This window comes from Parasteatoda tepidariorum, chromosome 8 (assembly GCF_982258835.1).
Source record: "Parasteatoda tepidariorum strain Cologne lab strain chromosome 8, Ptep-v5.0, whole genome shotgun sequence".
In the NCBI taxonomy this organism is placed as follows: domain Eukaryota; kingdom Metazoa; phylum Arthropoda; class Arachnida; order Araneae; family Theridiidae; genus Parasteatoda; species Parasteatoda tepidariorum.
In genome coordinates this window covers 95,603,704-95,629,582 of record NC_141762.1, presented here as the reverse complement: position 1 = coordinate 95,629,582, position 25,879 = coordinate 95,603,704, and the positions used below count along the sequence as shown (strand labels likewise).

The window sequence follows — 25,879 nt, the reverse complement described above, 5'->3', positions numbered from 1 at the left end:
TATATGATTATAATTTTTCTTTTGTCTAAATTTTTCTCCATTATTCTTAGTTCAAGAGCAAAATTTTATCACCCTTTTAGAAAATTATTTAAAATTTTCCTGAAGTATGAAATATTTCCCTTCGATCTCAGAAATGCAAAAGCTTGACTTTTGCATTTCTTTTGCTTTCCCTGTATTTCAATGTTTGGAATTTTTCAAAAGAACTGGTTTTTATTGCTTGGATAGTTATCGAATACATTGGATCCACCTTCTATCTAACGTCAGAAAGTACGTTGAATCTTTCAAACAGATACTAACCAATAGGAAATCACTATTACTACAGTGAACTAAACGCAGTGGGTGGTTTGGTGTTGAACTGAGTACCGACGTCAGGGGTAGTAATTCAGTTTTCCATTTTCCACAGTGTTGTGCGTTTCTCTCAGAGGAATACTAATCAAGTATTTTCTGGTAAGGACTATGTTTGCATTAATTCTTTATCTAATAATTATGAGTTATTAAATTATATTTGAATTGCTATATTTATATTTATTCAAACGTTATATTCATTTGCAAGCAACTGGGTTATATTACCGCTCCATAAGCAACTAACATTAAGCGTAATTTATAATTGAATTAGTACAATAACTATCATATTACTGTGTTTTTTTATTTTTTTATTTGCCTTTTGTTAACAAATTTGGTTTCCATGCAAATATTACTTGAACTTTTAATATTTAGTCAAATGACAAACAAATTGTAAGTTGTTTAGCTTTAGTAAATTATTTGCAAATAGTTTTTTAATTATAGTTTTGATAAATATTATTGATTTTTTAATCTAAGATTGAATAATGAATTACACAGTCAAATACTAATTGACGCATTTAAATAAAATATATTAGTATCAAATTCAATAGTAATCAATTAATTTAATCTAAATGAACTTTAATTTTTGAAGTAATCGCAATTTCTTAAGCAAAGTTAATTTTTTTGAATTCCTTGATTTATTAATTTAATCATTTTATCATTTTTTTTTCGTGTTTAGTTTGCGAAAAAAACTTTCTGTTTATAAATCTTTTTATTTTAATCAATTACCATAAAGATTTTCATTATATCTTTTTATAATCGCTTTTCATAATCATTATTTATTATCTGCTTTAAATAAACCAGTAAAAGTAAATATAATATATTAAAATAATTAATTCAAATGAAATTCAGTATCACTTAATTAACTTAATTTAAATAAAATTTAGTTTTAAAAGGACTCTTAATTGCTTAATGCAAAGGTAATTTATTGAATGGCGGGTTTTTTATATGTTTTATTAATAAATCTATTCTAATTTCAACCAATCCATGTAATTAATCATTAATACCAACCGTTAATATTGCTATTTTTTATCTGCTTTAAATGATAAATGAAACAATAGCTTTCTTAAAAAAAAAAACGTATTTCATTAATTTTTTTGAAAAAAATAATTATGATATAAATAATTTTATCACTTTTTAGTTTGTAAGCATGTGTTTTTTATAAATTTCGATTTATAATTACATTACGTTCTGAATAATAATTACATTTTATTCTATTCTATATTACTCTTTTCCTTAATAAATTTATTAGTAATATTTTGAAAACTATTTTTAAATACGTTACAGTTTAAAATGCCTAGTATTACGAATATAAATTTATTCTATTTTTTTAAATATATTACAAAATGTTTTTATTATTTCAACTAAATTTCAATCAAGGGTAAATAGCTCTTGCAATAATTTATTTCACATATTTCTAACATCAATTCACGTTCTTAATATTTCGACTGGCTACAAATTTAAATTTATCAATTTTACTTCCTGCATTCAAGAACTGATTTTATATTTATTTTTGAAAGATAATAATTATTTTAAGCAAGATAATTTTTTAATTATCAGTACGATCGTTTTTTAATAATTGACCTAAAAATATGGTATTATTTATAAAAGAAATTACATTTGAAATTTCAAATTCTTTGGCCATCATTTGGAAATCATTTTAACTAGTCTCAAATCTTTGTCCTTAGCTTCTCAATTAGAATAAAAATTTTTCAATGGATTATAGGTTAATAATTTAACTTTGTAATTAAAATGTTTAATTTTGGTTGTTTGTTATTTGTACTTATTAATTAGCAAAATTAACTAGTGTAAATCATTAAGACTCGAACATATTTCCATAACTCAAAAACATTGCAATACATACAGAATTATACGCATAAATATGTAAAGAAATCTGCAAAATGTGGAAGATATGTCTCAACGAGGAATCGTGCCAAGATTTTAATGAATACTAGCCGCCTAAGGCGACCAGCTGTCCGACACGCTATGTTTCTTGGGCCCTAGCACTGCTAATTGAGACACGAACCTCTTCTAATCTTCTTTGACGTTCCTCAGGTGTTTCTCAGGCCCTAACACTGCTAGTTGAGACACGATCATCTTCTAATCTTCTTTGACGTTTCTCTGATACTTCTTGGTCTCTAGAATTGCTTGTCGAAATTCGGTCATGTTCCATCTTTCTTTGACGTTCCACAGACGTTTCTTGGGCCCTTCTTCTTCCTTGAGAATCTCTTAATGTCTTTTTCTTTGACAAAATACAAAAAGTTTTTTGGTCATCAAAAAATTACAAAAGTTTATACAAAAAATATACAAAAATATAAAAATATACAAAAGTTTTTTGGAAGGCGGTTCTGCTATGTCAGTAATCGGGTTTTTAAGAAGTCAACGAATACTTTAGAACAACAATTACTATGAAAGCAAATCATGAAACTTCAATATTAAAATCTAAGTGCTTACCTGCAAACTGAAACTTTCTGAAAATAACTAATTACATTTAATAAAAACTGTTAAAATAAAGAATAGAAAAACCAAAGAGATCCAAGGTAAGTGTCATCGCTCCTTCAAAAACAATTAAATTCCTATTTTACATATTATATAGCTACAACGCTTAAGAAAAAAAACTAAAATGCTAAATACATGAAAAGAACACGAAAACGAATTAATTTTTTATGGTATCAATTTCTATTTCTATATAATTTTTTACGGTATCAATTTCTATTTCTATATCGCTACAAAAATTATTGTCTTCGCTTAAGAAAAAAAAATAGAGCGTGGAAAGAAGAAGAAAAACTTATTATAACAATTATGAACAGCGACAAATATATCAAAGCGAAGCGTTCTATTTACGTTTGCCACATTTTTAACACAAAAGTTAAACTTTTCTCCACTTTGATAAATGTAAACTAATGCGAACCTTACAATTAAATTATTAATTCCTTCGTATATTACTGGTTTAAGTTGTCGAAAATTAATATTTCAATTGTATGGTTCGCATTAGCATGCATTTATAAGAGTGGAGAAAAGTATATGCATTTTTTAATAGTTTTTTGAATATGGAAGACGAAAAAACATAGATTTTCATACAAAATGACTGATAACTGGAAAACCAATCCAAATTTTTGAAAAAGAAAAAAAAAATACTCCTTCATTATGTCAAAACACAATTATGTGCCGAGTTTCGTGCCTGGGCGAGCCTTCTGGGGCGATATATTGTGATTACAGACAGACACACACACAGCCGCGTTTATTATTATGTATAGATGTATGCTCTAAATATTATATTCTTGCATGGTGGTTATTTTAAAAAGTAAGACAAATTTGTTTATAAAAAAGTATAATAAGCATAGCTGCCAACTCTACTGGATTTTCCAGTAAACTCCTGAATTTTGCCAGTTTCTCATGATGGTCTACTGGTTTAATACAAAAACTCTCCTAGTTTTGTAAATTTTGGAAAATGCCTTGAAATTTAGTAAGTTTCCTTAAAAAATTCTTATTGAAACAGGATTTTTGCTTGCTTTATTATTTAAATAAGTGCAACTAATACATAATTAAGCGAGTCTCATTTATAACGTTTCAAGTTCATTTATTGCTAATCATAACTAGAAAATATTATAGTTTTTCTATTTTGATGATTATAAAAATTCCTAAAATTCCCTATGTGTAACACATTTAGTATATTTTGCAACAACTATCATGAACTTTACATTATTTCATAAAATCTACTTAATTTTTTTTTTATCCATGTTAGTAGTACAGGTTTAGACCCGATCACGAAGTCCAATCCTGTCTTTTATGCAGCAGAAAGGAAATAATAGTTAATCCAATATATTACATTTTAATGTATTTAAAATAAAATAATAAAAGGTTACATGAAATAAGAACATATCTCGCTGACGATCGCGAGAGAGAATAATATCAGATGAACAACATCTCGTGAACGAACTTGTTTATATCTAAAAAGAAACTACTGTTCACTTCAGTTCAAAGTTCGGAAGTAGAAATTGAAGTAGCAGTCTCAATCTCACAACTGCATCAGGGGGCAGTTGTCGTTTTTGAGTTTGACTCAGCAGTGAGGATACTGCAGTAAAACTACTGTTCACTTCAGTTCAAAGTTCGGAAGTAGAAATTGAAGTAGCAGTCTCAATCTCACAACTGCATCAGGGGGCAGTTGTCGTTTTTGAGTTTGACTCAGCAGTGAGGATACTGCAGTAGCTATGAACGAATGATTCATTCAAATTTGACTAATAATTATACTTTTCAAAGATGGCAAAAGTTTAGCAGAGGAAATTTTCTCAAAAAAAGCTTAAATTTGGAATTTTATTCACTAATTTTTTATGCCTCAAATAAATGTAAAATTTTCTTCTTTGAAATATCAAATACATTTTTTATAATATCAAAACCAGGGGAAACAGGACATTCTAAAATATTTTAGTTTCAAGAATGACTACTCTGCATTTTAAAAATAATAATATAGTACGAACTTTATAATAACAATATAGTACGATGAATTTACGATGCATATGAAGTATCATAACTTTGGGTGTATCACTCATAAAATTTATTTTACCTCAAAATCCTATTTTACCGTTATGCATTATACCGCTGTAATATTCATTCAATCGGAGTGATTTCAGGGTAATTACTGTGAAAACTCTGGTATATTAGATTTACTGTTCTGGAACGGGTTCCAGAAAAAAATATATTTTACGGTGAAAAGTATCCGCACCAGATTTTTTGATTAAAAAAAATTTAATTTTAAATTTGAAGATTAAAACTCTTTTTAAGTAATCATCACCTTTAGAATATGAAAATATTTGAGATATGTTTTAATAATAAGTTTATTTTTAACACATTTTGCGTAATTTTTGCTAGGTTGCGATCTGATCAACAATTTCAACTGTTAATACGAAAATTGAATTCAGCTTTCAAGTTGATTAATAACTTTTTCCATTACGCAATCCATTACATTAACAATCGACAAAATTTTGTATTCATAGGCCTTTCTGTCTTCGTTTTTTTGATTGAGTTACACCTTTAATTTTAACAAAGAAAAATTATGAAAGTTTATTTGCCATATATTATATGTATATGGGTGATTCTCACGAAATATGACAATTCGGACCAAAAAATTTCTTCAAATTTAATGTCTTCAAAAAAATCTAAAATTTTTTTTGTATAGTTCTTTAGCTACACTTATTAATGTCTTATAGACAGCAGTGTAGTTTATTTACATTTGCTCGAGAAAAAAAAATAAAATAGAAATTCACCAAATCTTGAATGCCAGGAAAATGACACATTACCTTAGAAATTTAAAAAACAGTCATTTTAAGTTAATAGTAAATAACTCAACTTAAGCCTTCATGTTAGATGGACCACAAGTAGCTAAAATTAATTTTTTTATCCACTGTAGAAAGAAGCAAACAAAAGAAATTTGTTACTGATATGTGCAGAATAAAATTGTGTATAATAATCAATCATTAAATAAATAAATAACTTTGATTACACTCAAGCATATTACAATCATACATAAATTGGTATAAGGTTAATAAGTTAAGCGGAGTTGGTATAAAGTTAATAAGTTAAGCGAAGTTTTAGTAAACAATGCCCTCTGCGCATATTCTAGAAATGCTTACATAGGATAAGATAAAAAAAATTAAATTTTGAAAAATGTATGGGAAGTTTTGAAGCTAGTTATTATTGGAAATATTGTTTGGGACTTGCCAGGAAAATGACATTTTGATATTCAATTAAATTTTTTAAGTATACAAAGCAGTCAATGCTAGTGCAAAGTCATTTTAAAATGCTAACAGCAATGCTATTTATTAATTTTCTTTAAAAAAATGTTCTTTTAGTATTATAGTATTAGATCTTGGAGCAAGGGACAGTGAATGTCATGTTTCGTGAGAATCCCCCATATATATATATATATATATATATATATATATATATATATATATATATATATATATATATATATATATATATATATATATATATATATATATATATATATATATATATATATATATATATATATATATATATATATATATATATATATATATATATATATATATATATATATATTTTTATTCTTTATTATTTACTACTTTTTTATTTTATATATTTTTTTTCTGAAATTTTTTTTGGCGTGTTTGCCGTCTTGGTCTAAAAATTTCGAGTAATAAATAAATTTTATTTTACTAATAGCTTGGAAGTTGTAAAAATCGCAGAATCAATTTATTCCAAATAAAGCTTTATATAACTTTTCCTCTGAATTCCTGTTTTTAATGTATGGGCAAATGTATATTTTGTAAACTCTATTCAAATAGAATTTATTGAGAGTAAAACAGAAAATTTCACAGTTATTGTTAAACTTTTTTACCGATAACTCAGAAATAATTTATTAAAAACTTTTGCAAATTTTCCGATTTGTAGATTTCTGTATTTTAATGAAAGAAATACAGAATCATTCATTCAGGGGGGGGGGGGGAGTTGATTATGAGACTGACGAGGTGCCTAGTTCGCTGTCGAGGCTTGGTGCGGGGTGCATGTAAACTCTCTTTACACACATAGTATCCCCAAGAAATTTTGAGCACGCTGATTGGCTTTCTCGGCAACGCCATCTGTGACGTATGGCTATTTCATTCTGCCATGCTTGTTATTTTCAGCAAAGAGTGATTTCTATACTCCAGCTTTTGTGAACAAACTTGAAATGTCAATTTTTTCAACAGAGAAAGTGCCTTCTTCATTTAAAAATGAAGTAAAAAATATATTTCTTCAAATACCATTACCCTTAGAAGTAATGTTCTAAATTTAGACGATTGCAATAGGTGGGTAAGGGAATTTGGGAACTTACCAATACGGAATGGATTTCTAGAACATCCAAACCTCATGTAAAAAGGTTTGTTTGTAGGTAAATAACTAGTTTAGTTATTTTTAAAAAAAATTTGTATTTATTTTTTATGGGAAATGCTTTTTTCGTTAAATTTATGATTATTACATGCATGAATTCTTATGAAGCTAATTTCCTTCTAATTTATTGGTTAACATTGAAATCGAATTTAATTGCCTTGCTTAATCCTTATACTCACTATAAAATGAAAATTGAGTAGTTTTCACTTGATATTTATTTAATTAAATTAATATTCATCGAATTAAATTAATATTTAATTTATTTTTTGTGGATAACTAAAACTAAATTAGAAAATTTTTGATTTAAGATTTATTAGTGGCGCCATCTATTTTTATAAATTAAAACTAAGAGATGTGCATTATGCCTACTTATTTATGACTTATTTTTAATGTTTTTTTTTTTGAATGTTTTATAATACCGAAAAACTATTAATTGGCATCTAAGAAATCAAGCAATTGTCTTTTAAGATGCCTCTTTTATTATTTTTTGATTGCATAATTCCCATCAAAATAAAAGTCAATGATTATGTCCATTAAATTAATACCATAAGTAATTAGAGAATAAATTTACGAAAAATTCCCTCTTTTCATTCTAGTACATTTCTATTTGGATTGTAAATATTTTTTTTATTATTTAATTGCAGGAAATTATTTGTTTGTCACCACAGTGCGTTTATGAAAGTGCCACAGGAGAAATGTAAAAGAAGTTTCTCAAAAACTTTTAAAATTTTTTTGCTGAATTATAATTAAATTTTTTTAACATTTTAGAATATTTTCCTCTAAGATATGATAAAATCCTTTTTAAGTAATCAAACATAATTTTAAAATTTTTTATATACATTTTAAAATCTCATGTAATAAATTCAAACTTAACTGAGTGGTTCTGCAATCATACTTAATAAATTTAAGTAAGAGTTTTTAATTTCTAAGTGAATAAGGGTATTCACAATGCTACTCAATTTGAATATCAATCAATTCTTATATATATTTTGCATAAAAGCTAACATAAAATTCATAACATTAATGTTAAAAAATATTAGCATAAAATTTAAAGCAAATTAGATTTAAATAAATGTGTTATTATTAAAATACAATTAATAACGCTGTTTAATTTTATGAACAAAACTTTAACATTTGTCATAAAATTAGTATGAGAAATATACTGGAACTGATTTATGATTAATTTACATTTTGGAAGCAAACTACGGAGAAATGTTATTGAGGAGGAGCTACAAAAAGACTTAACAGAAGGCAATGCCGAGAAAGCCAATCAGTGATCTCAAAATCTCTTGGGGATACTATGTGTGTAAAGAGAGTTTACATGCGTGCGGGGTTACTAACTGCTGACTAAATAATAATAATAAAGTACAGTGTCTTTCTATTTGTAAAATACCAGATTTCAATGCATGCCCATAATATTAATTCTTATCTTTCTTTCCTGAACTTTAAGAACCGAAGGAAAGATTAAAGACCTAAAGCGTTTTCCAAAATAAAATTCGTTAAACATTAAGAAATTTCTGCAAGTAAGGAAAATTACTTATGTTGTTTTTTCTAATCCCCAAGAAGTCCATCCTAATTAGACCAATTCCATAAGTCCAAAAATGTGCAGGAAGTCTATAAACAGATGAGGTTTTGAGAAAACCTCGTCGATCTTAAAATCGATACAGTTTAGAATATGCTCGGGCGAAGCCAGAGCAATCCTTCATTTAGTGCAAAGTCCAAAAGTCTTTTGCCCCTGAACATACGAGAGACACCTCAAGTGACCACTTGCAAAGCGAGATAAACAAGTCTGCTGGCTTCTAGGTTCCTCAAAAAGCAAGGCACTTCCAGGAAAATTACTTATTCTACTAGTATTGAGAGGCTACATTTTGGGTACTTTCTTTCGAATGAACCTCCATTCCTTTTTTAAACCAATCAATGACCAGGGGACTACGGGGTTGCTTTTTTTTTCACTTCCCATTATTAGGTAAATAGACGCCTTCATTGTAGGTGGCGGCACAATAACTCAGTTAGCTTAGATTTAAAGTTCAAATTTTGTGATGTCTTAGTGCAATTTTTCTTTGTCCAATTTCAAAATAATTCTGTTCTTTTTTTTTTAAATGAAAGATAAAAATTTAGTCTTAATTTCCATGGATTAAAAAATTCGATGAGAGAAAAACTACTATGGATAAAAATTGTTTGAAATTAGAATGAGTTTTTTGAATTTAAAGAATAGTAAAAAAATGTTTTTAATTTAATTACCTCCATATTAATAAATATATTTTTATTTTCTTTCATTTCCAAGCAACAGAACGTTATTATCTTGAAAATTGACGATTTTATGTAGGACTGAACTGTCCACGCAGCTTTTACTTGGATCTTTCGCGGATTTTCTCGGATTGGGGGAGGGGGGACTGTCATGAGTAGTACAATAGTTATCTTTTGGATCAAACAGCGTTACCCCCCATCCCAGCAGTTTGAAAGGAATTCGCGGGGCGGGAACGTCGAAAAGAACTTAAGATTGATCTTTAGCCTGATAATACATATGCAGACAAATGTCTCGCCAAAATTATGATTGAAAAATCATACCTTCCATCTTTCATAAGAATTAGCGGTGCATGATCCATGAATTGAAACTGAAAAAAAAAGAAACTAGAACTAGCTTCCTTTTATGGTGACTGATATCGATGTCTATATAAACTTGTTTGAGATAAGTCACTTGCAAGTTACACATTTTCATGTGTCTTAATATATTGCTTATAGTTCATTGATCTATCCATTATTGTCAATCGTCGTTCAATTTCGTAGTCAAGACGATGCTCTTAAAGAGAAGAAGGTGGGTTTTAATTTTGGAAAAAGAAATATTTAAAAAAATGAAGAGAATTGGAGACACTTCCAACTGAAGATGTTCCCAACATTAAAAATTCGAATGCGTTACGCGTGTGATATTTAAAGAAGATGTTTTTAATGCACCATGAATCCGTAAACCATGAATCGAGCGAAGGGAAATCGGTGGAACAAAAACTCACGAAAGTATTGAAAAATAGAGCTGTCAGAGAAGCTACATATCCGATACCAAAACTGCTCCAGTAAGTCTCCATTTTATATCTTAAAGTGAAAATTAGGCCGGGATTGGTCGGTAGGCGCTGGGCCCCCTGTTCGAGAGTTTATGGGTCGAACCCCGCCGGCCGAAGACTCCCCGTGTAGTAAAGTGACTGATGCACGTTAAATCTGTCGAGTCGCAAAAGTCCTACATGTTCCCATAACAAATCAAAGCCACTGGGGGTACTGGATTAGGGATCAATCGTTCTCTGATTCAGGTCAAAATTACGATCTGTGGATGAATGAATGGGTCCGCTCTATGAACGGGAGTGACGTATGGTGCGGCAGAAGTCTAATTCTTGGTGATAGATGGCGCCACTGGAAAGCAAGAACAATCGCACCCCCTCTGCCTAAATAGGCATACGTCATCAACAAATGAAAATTAATTTAAAGTCAGACGCTGAAAATTTTTCAGGAATGTCTGAAAAAAAAACATTCAATGAAAACACACATAATTTAAAAAAAAAATCATTAATCACTCACTCATACCCATAATAGCGCAAACACTTTCTGTTATTTTCTCTACACACTTTCTGTTATTAACCATCATTATTCATTAATTGACAATTTCATTTCGTATGAATTTAGTATCAGAAATATGTCATCAACAATGATTTTTTTCCTTAAATAAACAACTTCCTTATTTTTTATTTATATTCAGAAAATTATCTTTTCCAAATAAGACAGTAAAAATTATCTAATAATGAACCTTTTAAATGGTCGTTGATATGCAGTAGGATAAAAACAACCCCCTTTCTCAAATATTCTACTACTTATAATCTTTTTTTTTTTTTTTTTTTTTTTTTCAAAAATATATTTTTTTCGAAATTTGGATTCGTGCTAATTTCTTTTCCTTCATAAGACAGGCCAAATTAAATTTGGAAAATAAATTAGTTTAAAAATTCAAGGAAAGTAAGTAATTGAATCCAGCTCACCCTATTTGTGTTTAATGGTAAATTCTTTTATTTTTAAAATATTTAAGAACTTTCTTTAGTTAAATAGTTAGTTTTCATCACGTCTGTAAAATTTTTTGAGGAATAAAATGGGGATGTGGCCATGCTGGTAAAAGAAATTATTCCAAAAAATTATATATGTATATTTTTACAGTATTCTAGGTTGTTAGTCCCTATATATTTGAGTAAATTAAAATTTAAATGCCTTTGTTTGCGAGGCATTACTTAGTTTAGAAAAAAATTGGTTAAATAGTTCCCGAGAAATCAAATTTTAAAAATTTGCACTTTTAAAAATTAGATTTTTCAGAAACTATTTGCCAAAATTCGCTAAAATTTTGTATTTTTCCACTTAAAATTTAATTATTTAAGATTACATAAAAAATTGTGTATCTTTCTAGACAAAATCTTTTCCACTATTGTTAAGAAAAAAACTAGATAATAATAAATATTTGCTAAAGTTATATTTTGTATGGAATTATTTTTGGATAAACGAATTTAATGCGTGCATGCAAAAATTTTTCAATTAGCTTGAAACGTTCTTTAGATATGGTGAAATACCCAAAAAGTAAAATTAACATTAAAGGGTCTGACCAAACTATAAAGACCATATCTCCCAGATTTCGACTATCCCATATATTTTGAGGGTCAGAAATTTGATTCCGTCAAAAAAGGAATTTTTATTCGGAGAAAGTGCATTTTCGCATCTAAATTTGTAATTTAAAATATCGTCTGAGCTAATTAATTATTAGCATATTTGAAGTCACCTCCTCAAACATTTAAGATTGAGTTCTAGAACGTGAAGATCCGATCATTAGCTCAAAAGTTGTTCAAAGTAGTCAATTTTTTTATTATCTTGCGCATTGTACGCCATATGGAAATTCGAAATTTAATCAGACCAAATTATGAAAAAAAATACCTTAATTTAATTCATTATTGAGAGTTGTTGGACATAATAATGAAAATTTTGTAGAAAAAAAGATATTTTTACTAAGTACTTAGCAAAGCACCGAAAGCATTCTAAAGGGGATTTTTTTTTTTGTGTCTGAGAGCACTTGATTAAATGACAATGAATGCACTTGAAGAGATTAATAGTGAATTCTCTATTTTTTATTTATATTCAGCAAATTATCCTTTCTATAAAAATCAATAAAAATAATCTACGAATGAACCTTGTAAATGGTCGTTGATATGTATTAGGCTAAAAACAACCCTTCTTCAAATATTCTACTACTTATATTCTTTTTTTCCCCCTAAAAGTATATTTTTTCAAATTTTAATTCATGTTAATTTCTTTTCTTTGTATAAGACAGGCCAAATTAAGTTAGGAAAATGATTAGTTTAAAAATTCGAGGAAAATTAATAATTAGATCTAGCTTATCCTATTTTTATTCATTAAAATAATTTTATTATTTATATTAAAAGCAAATGTTCCACGCTTTCCAAATCAAAGCATAAAAAGGCGGACGCGTGATTCTATTGTGTTTTACCATGACATTGAATTGAGATATTTTTTGGGAAATTTTTTAAAAAAAGAAACCCAATTTAATGTTGAGGCATGACTTCACATGTTTTTAAGACTTCCTTGAGCAAAGCATTCCAACTTTCTTTTCTCTGATGTGGTCGGAAAAGGGGCTATAGTTTGTCTAAAGTAAGAACTCCCCTAGCAATTCATCTGGACCCGTTGCGCAGACTATAATAACGAGGTATAACTAACTATTCCAAGTAGGGACTCGCGTTTAAAGGAGTCTCCATACCGACTGCAACAGCAACAAATCGCATGTTGCAATGACTTCGCGCATGCGCACTTCTTTCATCCTCCCTCTGTTGCAACAACCAGCGATCGCCGTCGCACTGGTTTCAAGAATTGGATGGAGTTCAATTTTCGTCGCTGTTGCAGACTCAGAGAGTCAATCCGATTCCTATATATTTCTATTCTCAAAGGGAAAATACGATGAAATCACGTATGATTTTAATGTTAACGTCATTCAGAACATAGTGACTTATGTTTACATAAAATACTTGAATATATTTGAAAGATTTTTACATTAAAAGACATTTTTATTGCAAAAATGTATTTTAAATGTTCTTATTTATATAAATCTTCGTTGAAATTTTTATTAAAAATATATAAAATAATATAAATTTTTAAATACATTGATTAAAAATACATATTGATAGGTCTTGATTTAGAAACAGTGTTTCTAATTTCATAAATTCCTGAGATAAATTTTTAAAATTCTAAAGTGGGATTAATCTGCTAATCTCATTTAGGTTTAAGCTATTTTAGTGCATTTTGTTAATTATGAAAAATGCATTGAATAGATGCTTTTCTTTAATTAATTCTCTAAAAGTATTTTGAATTAATTGCAAAAAACTAATAGTATAAATTTCTTCTACAATTAGTGTATTCCTCACATTTTTAATTGTTCATGCACAAGTGAACAGAATATATATTTAAATACATATTTGTTTGCGCTTTTTTTTTTTTTTGCTCTTTATTGCAGATATTCTCGAGTGGTAGTAAAATAACTATTAATAGTCAATTAGACAGAGAATCATTTATGAATTTTGCCAGAGCATAACTTGACATTCAAATAAATATCAAGCCTTTTAAATTAATTCTTTTTATGCTAGTTAAGATAACTTTAAAGTGATTTTATTAAACCATGAATAAAAAATTAAAGCGTTACTCTTGATTCATTAAAAATAAAAAATAAAATGTTCAGCGAAATAAGGAAAAGGTGGCAGCATTTTAGCGTTGCTAAAAGATTAGAAAGCAGTATTTTTTAATTAATTATTTTTTATTTAATAATTTTTAATTATATATTTTTTCTAGAAGAACAAATTTTTTAATTTTTTATTTGCTATTAAAAAGTAGTTATTATTAAAAATTAGAACGTTCGTTTTATTAGAAAAGATTTTCGAAAAGTTATGAAGTAAAGTTCATAAATGAAATGCAAAGCAATCGCTAAAGAGAAAAAGGCAAACTTTTTTATTTAGTTGAAACTGTCATTAATTGTGACAAAAATTATTTTAATTTCAATTCTACTCTCGGTTGATGAAGGGACCATCAATGGGCAATTATTACAAAAACTAAAATTTTGAATGAAAAGTTTTGAAAAATTTCGTACGAAATTCTGATAATATAAAATTTTATAAATACGGCAATGGTGCTCAAAACAGGGTCCTTAAATTTTCTTTTTATAATCAACTTCATAAACAGAATCGCTTAAATTTTTACTTGCATGAAATCAGATCGATCTTTAGCTTAAAAAATAAACCATTTTTATAGAACAAAAAAAGCTGTATTTTTTTTAGTGTAAATTGGTTATTCTATGGAAGGTATTGTTCATCACTATCGGATAAAATTGGGTATATTAGAAATGATGGGAAAAAACGCCTTTTTTCCTACTTGAATATTTTTATAGAAACAAAAATAATAATTTGATTTTACTGCTCTGAGAAATTTTCGGGAGTTTAGAAAATCAAGGAAGCTAAGGAACATATTTGGAATTTATCGCCAATTAAGTGAATGAACCAGTTTCAAGAACAGAAATTACAAATAAAATTTTTGTTATGCCATAGTCTTCATGTGTCTATTGTTGATAGCTGAGGTACCATAACCAATCTTCCAGGAATTTTTATTTGGAGTGTTATAAAATATAGCTACCAGTGGTTCTGTCAGACTGACTATGCCTGGCTTAATGCGACAGTACCATTCAGCAGGAAAAAGAAATGTAGCATATTCAAAACGCGATGTAATCCTTTTTTTTATAAAATTTTTGGAAAATGTTATTTTATGCAAAAGTAAAACATAAATGAAAAAAGAAAAACACCCGCACATTCTTGTACTTCTCATAAAGTAGTAGGGTCACTAAATAATAAAAGGCGTCCATTTTTAAATGTTGTGTAAATGGCTCCACTCGGAAATTCCGTAAAGTGAAATTTTAATGTCATAAATTCCTATCAACTTGCGAATGTAAGAAAAAAACTATATTGAAGCATTTGCATATGGAAATAAATTCATTTTTATCATGTCTATATAAAATGTTAGACGCCCGGTGGCTGAGCGGTAGCGCTTCGCGCTGTCGTGCCACAGGTCCCTGGTTCGATCCTCGGGCCGGGCAAGGTTCACTCAGCCTTTCATCCCTTCAGTGGGTCGATAAAATGAGTACCAAGCATGCTTGGGAACTAACACTGGGGGTTCCGCGTTCGGCTGACCACCTGACCGGAACATATGCTCCTGCACCCCAGAGCCCAAGGTCAAGAAAACTGAGATGGGCACAGTCGGCCTTGGCCCTCTTAATGGGCTGTCGCGCCACTGAGTTAGTTAGTTAGTTATATAAAATGTTAAGTTGCAAACTTGATATATTTGTAATATTTAAAATATTGTTCACAACAATGTTCTGAAAAAAAATATTTTTCCTAACAAGACCTTTTGATAATAAAATAATTTCTGTTTTTCATTTTCCCTAACTTTTTTAATTTGAATTATTTAATATTCCAGCAATTTAGTTTATTTAACAAAATAAAAATACGTGTTATAGTCGGAAAAATTTATACAGAAAAAATGCATTTTTTTCCCATAAAAAGATTGGTTAAGTATTAAAAATTAGTAGACAAAATTATAAGACAAAAATTATAAAAAATAAATAATTTTGTATAAATTATCGATACAGTATTTGTAAAAATGTGACGCAAAGTTTATTTCGACAATTTATGAAGCATCTTGTACTGAAATCATAAAGTAATATAAATATAAAAGTAATTCATATGTATAAAAAAAATTTTTAAATACAAAAAATAACGATAAAATGAGCTGTGGAACAAAAACTAGATACAGAAGAAAAGTGCGCATACGCTAGCCAGGAAACAGGTTTGTTGTCGCATGCGGTGTGAAGGTGCATGCAATCACTTGCAACAGACACACTGCAACAGAGGGGGAAAATCGTGTTTCGCATCGCTGTTGCGTTCGGTGTGTAGACACCTTAACTGCTTAGTGCAGGTTTTGGCTCTTGTCAGCAAGAGAGGGAACTTTTTTCTTCGGCCTAATGTGTAAGCCCTAGAGTAAAGAGAAGCTCTAAAATACGCTATTCTCAAAATTTGTGGCGGGAGGGAGTTGTTACCATAGGCAGACTATACAGTAGAATATCACAACAATGTTATATCTGTCTATGGTCCAAATAGTGAATCATTTGTGCCTTATTTTTATTCGGATTTCTTGAAAGTACATGACAGGTGTGCAGCGTACAGTAATATTTATAGCACTTACAAGGTGTCCAGATTTTAGTTCGACTTTCTTCCAAACCACCAGGCAAGGTAATAAATTCGAAGAACTGAATTGTAAACACATAAAACTTTCTGCATTGCATCTTGTATTCAATTGTCAAAGTCTAATTTTTTATCTTCCTGTAGCACAAAAGTGTTTGAAAAATAACCCAATAAAAATTTTTGAGCAGTGAACCAAGTAACTATAACAGAAATTTGTTAAGACTCTAAGAACAATCTTGGATTACAGATTGATTAATAATTATTTATACTAAACTGCACAAGTTATTCATTTTTATTTTGTGTCTAACCGGACTGCACTATAAAAAATGTTTATTAAAAGGCCTCTTCCCTCTCTATTTTGAATTTTAAGTTATATTTTTGCTTTCTTAGCGTTTTTACCCCTTGATTTATTCAATTAAGATTAATTTCCGATTCATTTTTTTCAGCAGCATATATTTGAAAAATAGCTAAAATATAAAGTCGTGACTTTATTAGAATAAATTCATCAGCGAGTAAAAATTTTTAAAAAATCTATGCATTTTTTCTCAGCAATGAAATGAAACAAAATTTAGAGATTCCAATAGATTATTTTTTAATGTACTTTTGTCTGCGTTGAGACTTGCATTAAATTAACTATTGATGGCGACTATTTAAATTAACTATTATTAACTGGCGAAACACAAAAAATCTCTTAATGTCGATGACGAAAAAATATTTATCAAGACTCTAAAAGTAGGAAAACGTATGATTATCTTTCGAAAAATGAAATAATGAAGAGAACTTTTCATATATTGTTATTCATTTATAGTCATAAGTTTTTGATTGTGGCCTTTCCTTTAGAGCCTTAAATCGTCCATTTGGCTCTTACTTCGAGTCTCTTTCCTTAATTCTTAAAATTTTAATTTTTTTTATTGAGAATTCCCTAATTTTATTAATGAAAAAATATGCATAAAATTTACATCAATTCTAAAAAATTCCAACGATTTTTAATTGTCGGTTTCCAAAATCTAATTAAAAAATATAAATGTTGACATAATTACTAGAATTTATACCTTTCGTTATAGTAATACTGTAGTCAAGTTTAAATTTTAATTCTTTTGCATATACAAGTTTTTTTTTGTGTATTAGATAAACCGTCACGGCATTTTAAATTTTTAAAAAAATAATTAAGGATTTTAAATTTTTTTTGTACCTACAATATTTTATATTTCAAATATTTATATGTTCTATTAAGTTCTCTCAGATAGATTCTTTTCAGTTCTTACATAAACTATCTAGAGTTATGAAATTATTTATCCACGTGAGATTTTTATGTATATCATTTGGCCTCTATTAATTTAATTCTAAAAAAAAGTAATATTTTTTATTTTTATTTTATGGATATTGAACTTTCGTCATTGTAATTATGTCATTTTCAAATTCTAAACTTTAATTGGAAACATTAAATTTTTATAACTATTTTTTTCAACTTTCAGTAAAGAGAATTTAAATGATTTGTATGAAAGTGTGATTGATTGATTGATTCAATGATTTGTATGTGTAAAGATATTTTTTCTTATATGCATAGATGGCATCTCAACAAAATACGAGTATCAAAGTCTGCTGCCGTATACGAGAGCAAAATGAAAAAGATAAGGAGGCTTTGGTACACAGTTATGAATTTCCAGATAAAAAATCAATATTACATTTGCATTCTGTAAGTTATTTCCATTATTTCCGTTTTCAATTAACCTTATAATTTATTTCACTTTCTAAAATGCTCTTAAAAATGCATCATATAGATATATGGTTATAATGCTACAGATTCACAATTACATCAGCTGAAGTGGTAATATTTATGACAATAAATAATCTCGGTCATTTGAAGATAGCAGATGTTAGTTCGCATTAAATTAATTCAAAGAAATTTGTAATTTTTTATTTAATTTCAAGTATTTATTTCAGATTGATTTATACATTATTCAACTTTAGCTGCTTTATTAGTTGATGTTTTGTTTTAAAATTTGGCTATTGCAAAGAAGCGTTAGGAGTATTAAAATAATTCAACTGTCAGTTGATATCCATTGTTGAACTAAACGGAAATAAGTCGCATTTTCTCTTCAATGGATTTTTTTTTCACTTCAATAATTTTGTATATTCTCAATTAAATAGTAGAATAATTTCAAAGAGGTAACGTTTGAAGAGGTTTAAACGTTTTTGAAAAGTTAATTAAGAACATAAATTTACAAAACTCAATCTCATACATATTTTAATAGTGGTTCGGGAAGATTATGAAAGTAATTTCAGTAAAATGATGCATGGGTTCTCGTATTTAATAAAAATATTTTTGGGATCTTTTTAAAAATATTTTTAACAATTTAAATAATCTAAATAATATTTTGCACTCAAAAATTGTATTCCTTATAAGAAATTATTAATACAAGCTGTGAGGAACAGAGATTTTTTTTACAATAGCTCCATTGCAAAAAAATTTCTATTTGCATAAATGAAGATCTTATACTATATTGAATTCAAAGTTACGTTACAAAGAAATGAATTTACTTAATCTTTTTTTGCCAGATCATTGAATAAGGCTTTAAGGAAAATCTGCACTTAATAAGATATTTGTTGCTGTTACTATGGTTTCTGAAATTTCTTTAAGATCCTTCTCCAATAATTTTTCAATTTTCTTTTAAGTAAATAAATGCCTTTGACTATTCAATACATTCTATTAATGTAATTCAAATCCATCGAAGGTCCGTTAATGCCTATTACAAACATTAACTGTTAAAACAAGTTTATTATTATAAAATAGCTTTCATTTGTTTTAAGGAAACCCTAAATAAGCAATTATTTTATAGAGTGCACAAAATCCTCATTAAATTTATTTAATTAATAGCCTACATATCACATATTTAGCTATCACATATTTATTATATCACATAATAGCCTACATATCACATATTGAATAGATGGGCAAAATCTTAAATTTTTTCATCCAAGTTGTGGAAGATATAATATATTTATATTATTTATTTTGTTCATACCCTTTTTATATGCCTTCCTATAGGACAAGGTGTATACTTTCGATCAAATATTTGATCCGAATTCATCCCAAGAACAAGTATACGATGATGTTGCTAAACCCATAGTTGCCAGTAAGTAAAGATATTTTTCATATTACATCATTCTAATTTTGTGTTATGCTACATATTTTAATATAATTTTTTCAAAAGTAATAAAAACGCTTTCTATAGTAGAAAACTGGTTAATAATAATTTTTTTGTTGGGGTGTCATCTCAAATTTAATCACAGATGATTTAAAAGTCAACGTCATAAGTTTCTTTCGTTATATCAATTTTTTATTATACTTATTATTTATATTTTTAAAAAACAATTTTTAAACCCAATTAATTATTTTTATTTTTATTTGAAAGCTGTTATTTTTCCTTTTCTTTAAAAAATTTGATGAAAACAAAATTTATAATTAAAGGTAAACTTTATTTTAAATTTCGCAAAATTTTCCCCATATTTTCTTTTGAATGAATTTTAATTAAAACATTAAGTAAACAGCTGGAGTCAAATTGATGAAAAAGATTTAATTTATTTAATTAAATTCAGTTATAAGTAAACTTCTTTTATAATTTTTTTACTCTAGATAATTATTAAGAATTAGTAATATTAATAATTATTCAAAATTTTGTTGAAGTTCTCCCATTTCGTCTACTAATGTGTACTAGCTTAAAAGAACGTTTTATGTTCAAAACACAAATGAAAAATTAGATTAATACAGTGGATTTAATTTAATTAATTTAATAAAACCAAAAGTATATTTTCCTTAAAACTTTCTTATCTTTTATAATTATTTAGATTTAATAATATTTCAACCGTTCGTAAAATTTGTCTCATTTCTTTGTTTTAATGAATTTTAATTTAAGCATAGCGTTCTGTACATAAAGTCTACGGTAATAATAAAACTAATAAAACGGATTCAACGAAATTAATTTAAATAAGCAAATAAATTAATTTCATTTGAAACTTTCTAACCTTAGTCAACTATTTCAAATTGACAAAAAATGAATGTTTTTTGTATTGAAGAAGATGAGACAGTTTCAGTTCGTCAAGAAAACGTAGCAGTTATTTCGGATTCTTCTTTTTATTTATCCGAGAATGCCCCACAGTGTATCCAAGTATTTGATAACTACATAAAAGATGCTACTACGTATACTGAACTCCAATCCCCGGATCCGTATATTCACCCGACTACCTCCGGATTGTGGTTTGAGGAACCAAGAAACGTTCGATTGCCTACCGTCACGAGCAGAAGAACAAGGGGTCGAGGATTTTTGTCAAGATATACCAGTTTTAAATCAAAAGGTTGGTACATGTCTTTTAAAATTAAGAAAATATTTCGTTGTTTTTCATATTTATTTGTTCTTAATTACAGCCAAATTATTTTACGCACTATCAGATTCGATGTAAAATCTTAATTATCAGGTGATACTATGCAGCTGTATTGTTTTTTATGTGATTGAAACCGGTTTGCATTTGCTTACACTTCTGTATCGATTGGTTAATATTGTAATGCAATACGTTAAAAATAAATACAAATGGGAAGTATATAAAAAATCTCCTGAATAAAAACCCATTGCATGTATGTTTAAATATTAAAGTACTGCATATAAACTCGTTCAAAACATATAATTATTAAAAAACTACAGTGCGCATAATAATTTGACCTAATTATCAAAATATACTAATATACCTGATATTCTATATTCATGTAATATATCGTCTAATTTAACCCATTGATACACGAACGTAAACAAGTGCAAACCGGTTTCAGTCACATAAAAACAATAAAGCTGTATAGTACCACCTGATAATTAAGATTTTACATAGAATCTTATAGAGTGCATAGAATAATTTCGCCAGGGACTGCACGTATTTATTTTGTTAGTGGTTTTACTCCATTTCATTTGTTCTTATATTTGCTAATGTGAATGGCCAAAATTGGTGGTTGTTGACTTTCACCGGTAAATGTTGCATAGTTGCCAACTTTACTGGATTTTGCCAGTTTCTCCTGTTTTATTGGTTTAATAAAAATTCTCCTCGCTTTTTAACATTTTGACAAAATCCCTAAAATTGAGTAAGTTTTCTAAGAAAAATTCCTATTGAAATACATTTTTTGCACAGATTATTGCTTACTGGACTATTTAAACAGGTGTAATGAAGCGATCCTCAGTTTTAGAAATTAGTTTATTATTTTTTTTCTAAAATGTTCTAAATAATAATTTTTTTTTTATTCAGAATTCCTTTTGTAAACAAATTAAGAATTCTTTTAACCATTTTTGATGAATTAAATGGCTATTACTATTCAAAATTATGAGTAAACATAATACAAAACATTTCGAGCAAATTTAATGTCAATCATATAACTGGAAAATATTGCAGTTTTTCTATTTTGAGGACTATAAAAATCCCGAAAATTCCCTATGCGTAAAACATTTAATACGTAAAGCAGCAATTATCAGGAAATTCATATTATTTCGTAAAATTTACTGGAATTTTTTCCATTCATGTTGCAGCTATAAAGTTGACAATCACATAGTCACTTTGGTAAATGTCCGAAATATTTAGTTTTGTTAATTGCCACTGTACGGTGTACATTTGCCCGGTATACCCTACAGTTTTTTTTTTCTCTCAATTTACAAATACAAATTTTTTTAAAGATAGATTGTAACTTTTCCTATTTTATCCGGAGGATTTTATATTTAAAGTGGTAGTTTTGCTTTGATATATTACTTTTTATTCAGTGATTTTAAAGCGTACTATACTAGAGTTATACTAGAGTAAGCGTAGTTATACTAGATTAATTTAAACTTCTGCAAACTAATTAATAAGCGTTGTTGTGGTTTAGGCATTTATGAAATTTAAGAATTTACTGCAATTTTTATTTCATTAACACTACAGAAGACTTCTTAAATAAGTGAAGCTAGGAAAAAAATATGAATTATCTAATACAATATTAATAAATAATCTTATTTTTAAAAATCTAATTTGTAATAAATTCAACAACTGACCGCTGATATAATTTGCTATAAGCAAATTAAATTAAATTTTATGTATATAATTGAACAGTACTATTGATAATTTAATTTAGTTATTGCTTGAAAATCTGTCAATTTCATGCATAGCTCAACAAACGTGACCGAATAATCAATATAAATTTATTGAAATTTAAGTACATTAATTTGGCGAATTGGAAAAAGTAAGGTACCCTTTAACATTTGAAAAATAAGATGCATATAATTCATTTATTTCATTCACGTAATTCATTCATGTAATTAATTTGCTTCACTAAAAGAATTAAACTATTTTGTTACAAATATTTTCACATCATATCAATATTTCCAACAATATGTTACAAATTTAAAACTTATATACTTAAATATTCTAGTCACTTTCATGCCTAATTATTCTAGTCAAGAGAATAAAGTTATTAATGAACTATTTGATAAAGAAATATATAAAAACGTATTATTTTCTGATTGTAAAATTTAAAATTTTTTTGTTTCACTCATCTTAACGGGGTGATGTGCGAGGAAGCTATATCACAAGAGAAACGCTTAATTGCAAATTCTCCTTCTACTACATTACTAACTATATTATAAAACTGAAGTATTTATTTTAGTTTTATAATCGTCGTTGAATAGTCGACCTAATTTTTGGAGTTTACAACTACTAATGTTCAACTCCGTAGCCTTGTAATTTTGAACCCGATTCAGAAGACAAGGGAACTCTTGGATCAAGTATTGGAAGAAATTTGCCCTCATGGAGTACTTTTTGATGTACCCCTCATTTGCGTTACATAGAGAAGGAAACCACGAAAACCTCCCATGGTTAGCCTGGCAGCAAGGGGACTCTAACCCCTAAATCCATCTACCACTGAAAATATTTCACGTTGGCAATGTGGTCGGTGCAAGCAGGAGGCGGAATTCCTATCGACCAGCCGTCGCTGAGATTCGAACCCGGTTCCCCTCATTGGAAGGCGAATGCTCTATCCCCTGAGTCATTGTGGCTCAAAATTGAAGTATTGAAAAAATTCGTTCTGATAAACCAAGAATAAATAATACAGCTAAAAATGCTGGTATTTTTAAGGTCAAAATATAATTAAATTACTGCAGGATTACTTCCCCTAGTTCTTCTATTTTTGTATAAGTTCTTCAATATTTGCAACAGCATTTAATTCTTCCATATAGTTAAATTCTTACATCTAACATCATAGTAGAATTAAGTTTAATCACAGTGCAATAATAATTTTTCTGCTGCTTGATACTCTTATGAATTAAGATAAGAAAAAAAAATATTTAATCGACTGGGAAATAGATGGAAGGGGGTATTCGAAACATAATTTTAATCAGAGTTATTTCCTTTTCCCAAACTGATGTTGGATATTTATACTACCCGGCAAAATCTTTCGAAAAATATAACATATGAAGTCATCGTCCAATAAGAATTTGAGAAATACAGCACGTGGTGTCGTAGATTCTCTATTGACTTTTTCTGATAAAATTATTACAATACAATTCTACTATCAACATTTTTAAAAGGTGATTTTGTATCATACCTTCATCTGTTTTTTATTCTTGATTAATATCTTTGTTTTTTCCGTAATTAGGGCTGTAAAACTTTTTTAAACAGCATCCAAATCGGTTTTTGCCTAATAAAACAACAATGAAAGCAATTTTCATAAATTATAAAAACTGACTAATATACAGAAATCAATTACCTTTTCAAACTTACTAAGCACACAATATTGTTTTGCTTTGCTTTAGAAGTTTCAATTAAAAATTCCTTGCATTTCTAAAAAAAAAAAAAAAAAATTACCAAGTGCTTTTTCTACTAATCCAATAAAGAAGAGCTTTTATGTTTCACTCTTTTTGGAACTAATAGAGCTTTCGAATGGTTCTGTATCATGAAAAAAAAAATTATTAAAAATCCATAGAGAAAACAAAAATTAAATCAAAAATCCAAGATGGCAGAGAAAGAATCTCTCAAGTCACAAAGGTTAAAAACTATACGACCTTTAAAGAAAATGAGGCGCTATTCCATAAATCAGTTCATACCATCTTCGATTCACTATTAAGTATTAAAAAAACACTGAGTTCACTTGCCAAGGCATACAACAGTTGTTTACACAATAAAACTCACTAACACTTGCCACAAAGTGTGGAAATTGTTTGAGTAAATTTACAGACTTTGTGTTTTACAGGAGGTAAAAAAAATGTGTTTAGTATATTCATACCAGATTGATATCATTATAGAATTCGTTGAAAACGTATGCGAGAGGGGGGGGGGATCAACAGGTGGCAACGGCAGCTGGGACAGTCAGATTGCACCGAACATAGAGAGATTTTTAGATGAAATATACATATAATAATAAAGACCGACATATATACGGACCGATAATATGCCAAGTCCATCGGTGGATCGATTTGCTTCGAGAACCGTTCACCACTTTCAGAATCGCAGACGAAGCAAGCCATACCTGAAAGGAATGAAATACTTGTCCATTTTGAGAAAAAGGAACAGAGGTTAGTTTCGTCTGGTATTTTAATAACTAGCAATTAATAGTTTATTCCCTTTTGTTAAGCATTAGCGTATGTCGAAATTTAGCTACATTTGATCTCTTTGTTATTCTGTAAAAGTCAGTTATATTTTCCTTCGCAATTTCACTATCCCAGCACCATTAAAGGGATTCTTCCACAAAAGCGACCTGATTCCCTAAGGTAAGTTTGCTATTCCATAGTTGCAAAGTTTTTTTTTTAGTCCCGCTGTGGACTGATCGTAAAGACACGGTTCCTAGTAAAATACCCGAAGTCAAGACATCACTGTCTGCGGTCAGTAAGCGGGTGGGTGACCACTTTGATCAAATTGCGTAAGGACCGGATTGCGCGGTATCGGTCCTCGTTAAACTTTTCTAACGTAAAGTACTCGGCTTCGCGCTCAAGTCGTTGGGCTATCAAAGCAAGGGAGTCGTCCTCAAGGATGTTTCCCAGACCGTCGGTAGTAGCTCATTGTGCAAATTCTAGTGCGACGTAAAGAAAGTAACTACCTACCTAAAGTTTTTTTGTTTTTTTTAAAGTGTCTGCGTGCAGTTCATAAACCGATTTAACGAAACCGTTTAATACGATATACTGACTAAAATTTAGTTTATTTATGTTTTTTTTTTCATTCCCGAGAAAGTTACTTCAAAAATTTATCTTGCATTTTCGAAGAATAATGCTTCCTACAGGGAAAAAATGTAAAAGTTAAAAACAAAGTAAGTAAATAAAAAT

The 25,879-nt window shown here is 28.4% G+C and overlaps 1 protein-coding gene across 2 annotated transcripts in view; it reads left to right on the top strand.

Annotated features, from left to right (window-relative positions):
- Positions 1–252: 252 nt before the first annotated feature.
- Positions 253–25,879, top strand: part of LOC107451091 (uncharacterized) — a 43,772-nt gene continuing 18,145 nt past the window's right edge. Inside the window, exons 1-4 of one of the 2 annotated variants that reach the window (XM_071180959.2) lie at positions 267–447; positions 18,127–18,255; positions 19,609–19,696; positions 20,637–20,915. In XM_071180959.2, the coding sequence (XP_071037060.1) occupies positions 18,127–18,255; positions 19,609–19,696; positions 20,637–20,915 (496 nt within the window). In that variant the 5' untranslated portion in view covers positions 267–447. Of the gene's footprint in view, positions 448–18,126; positions 18,256–19,608; positions 19,697–20,636; positions 20,916–25,879 lie in introns of both variants that reach the window. The other variant, XM_071180960.2, reaches the window with a different exon arrangement.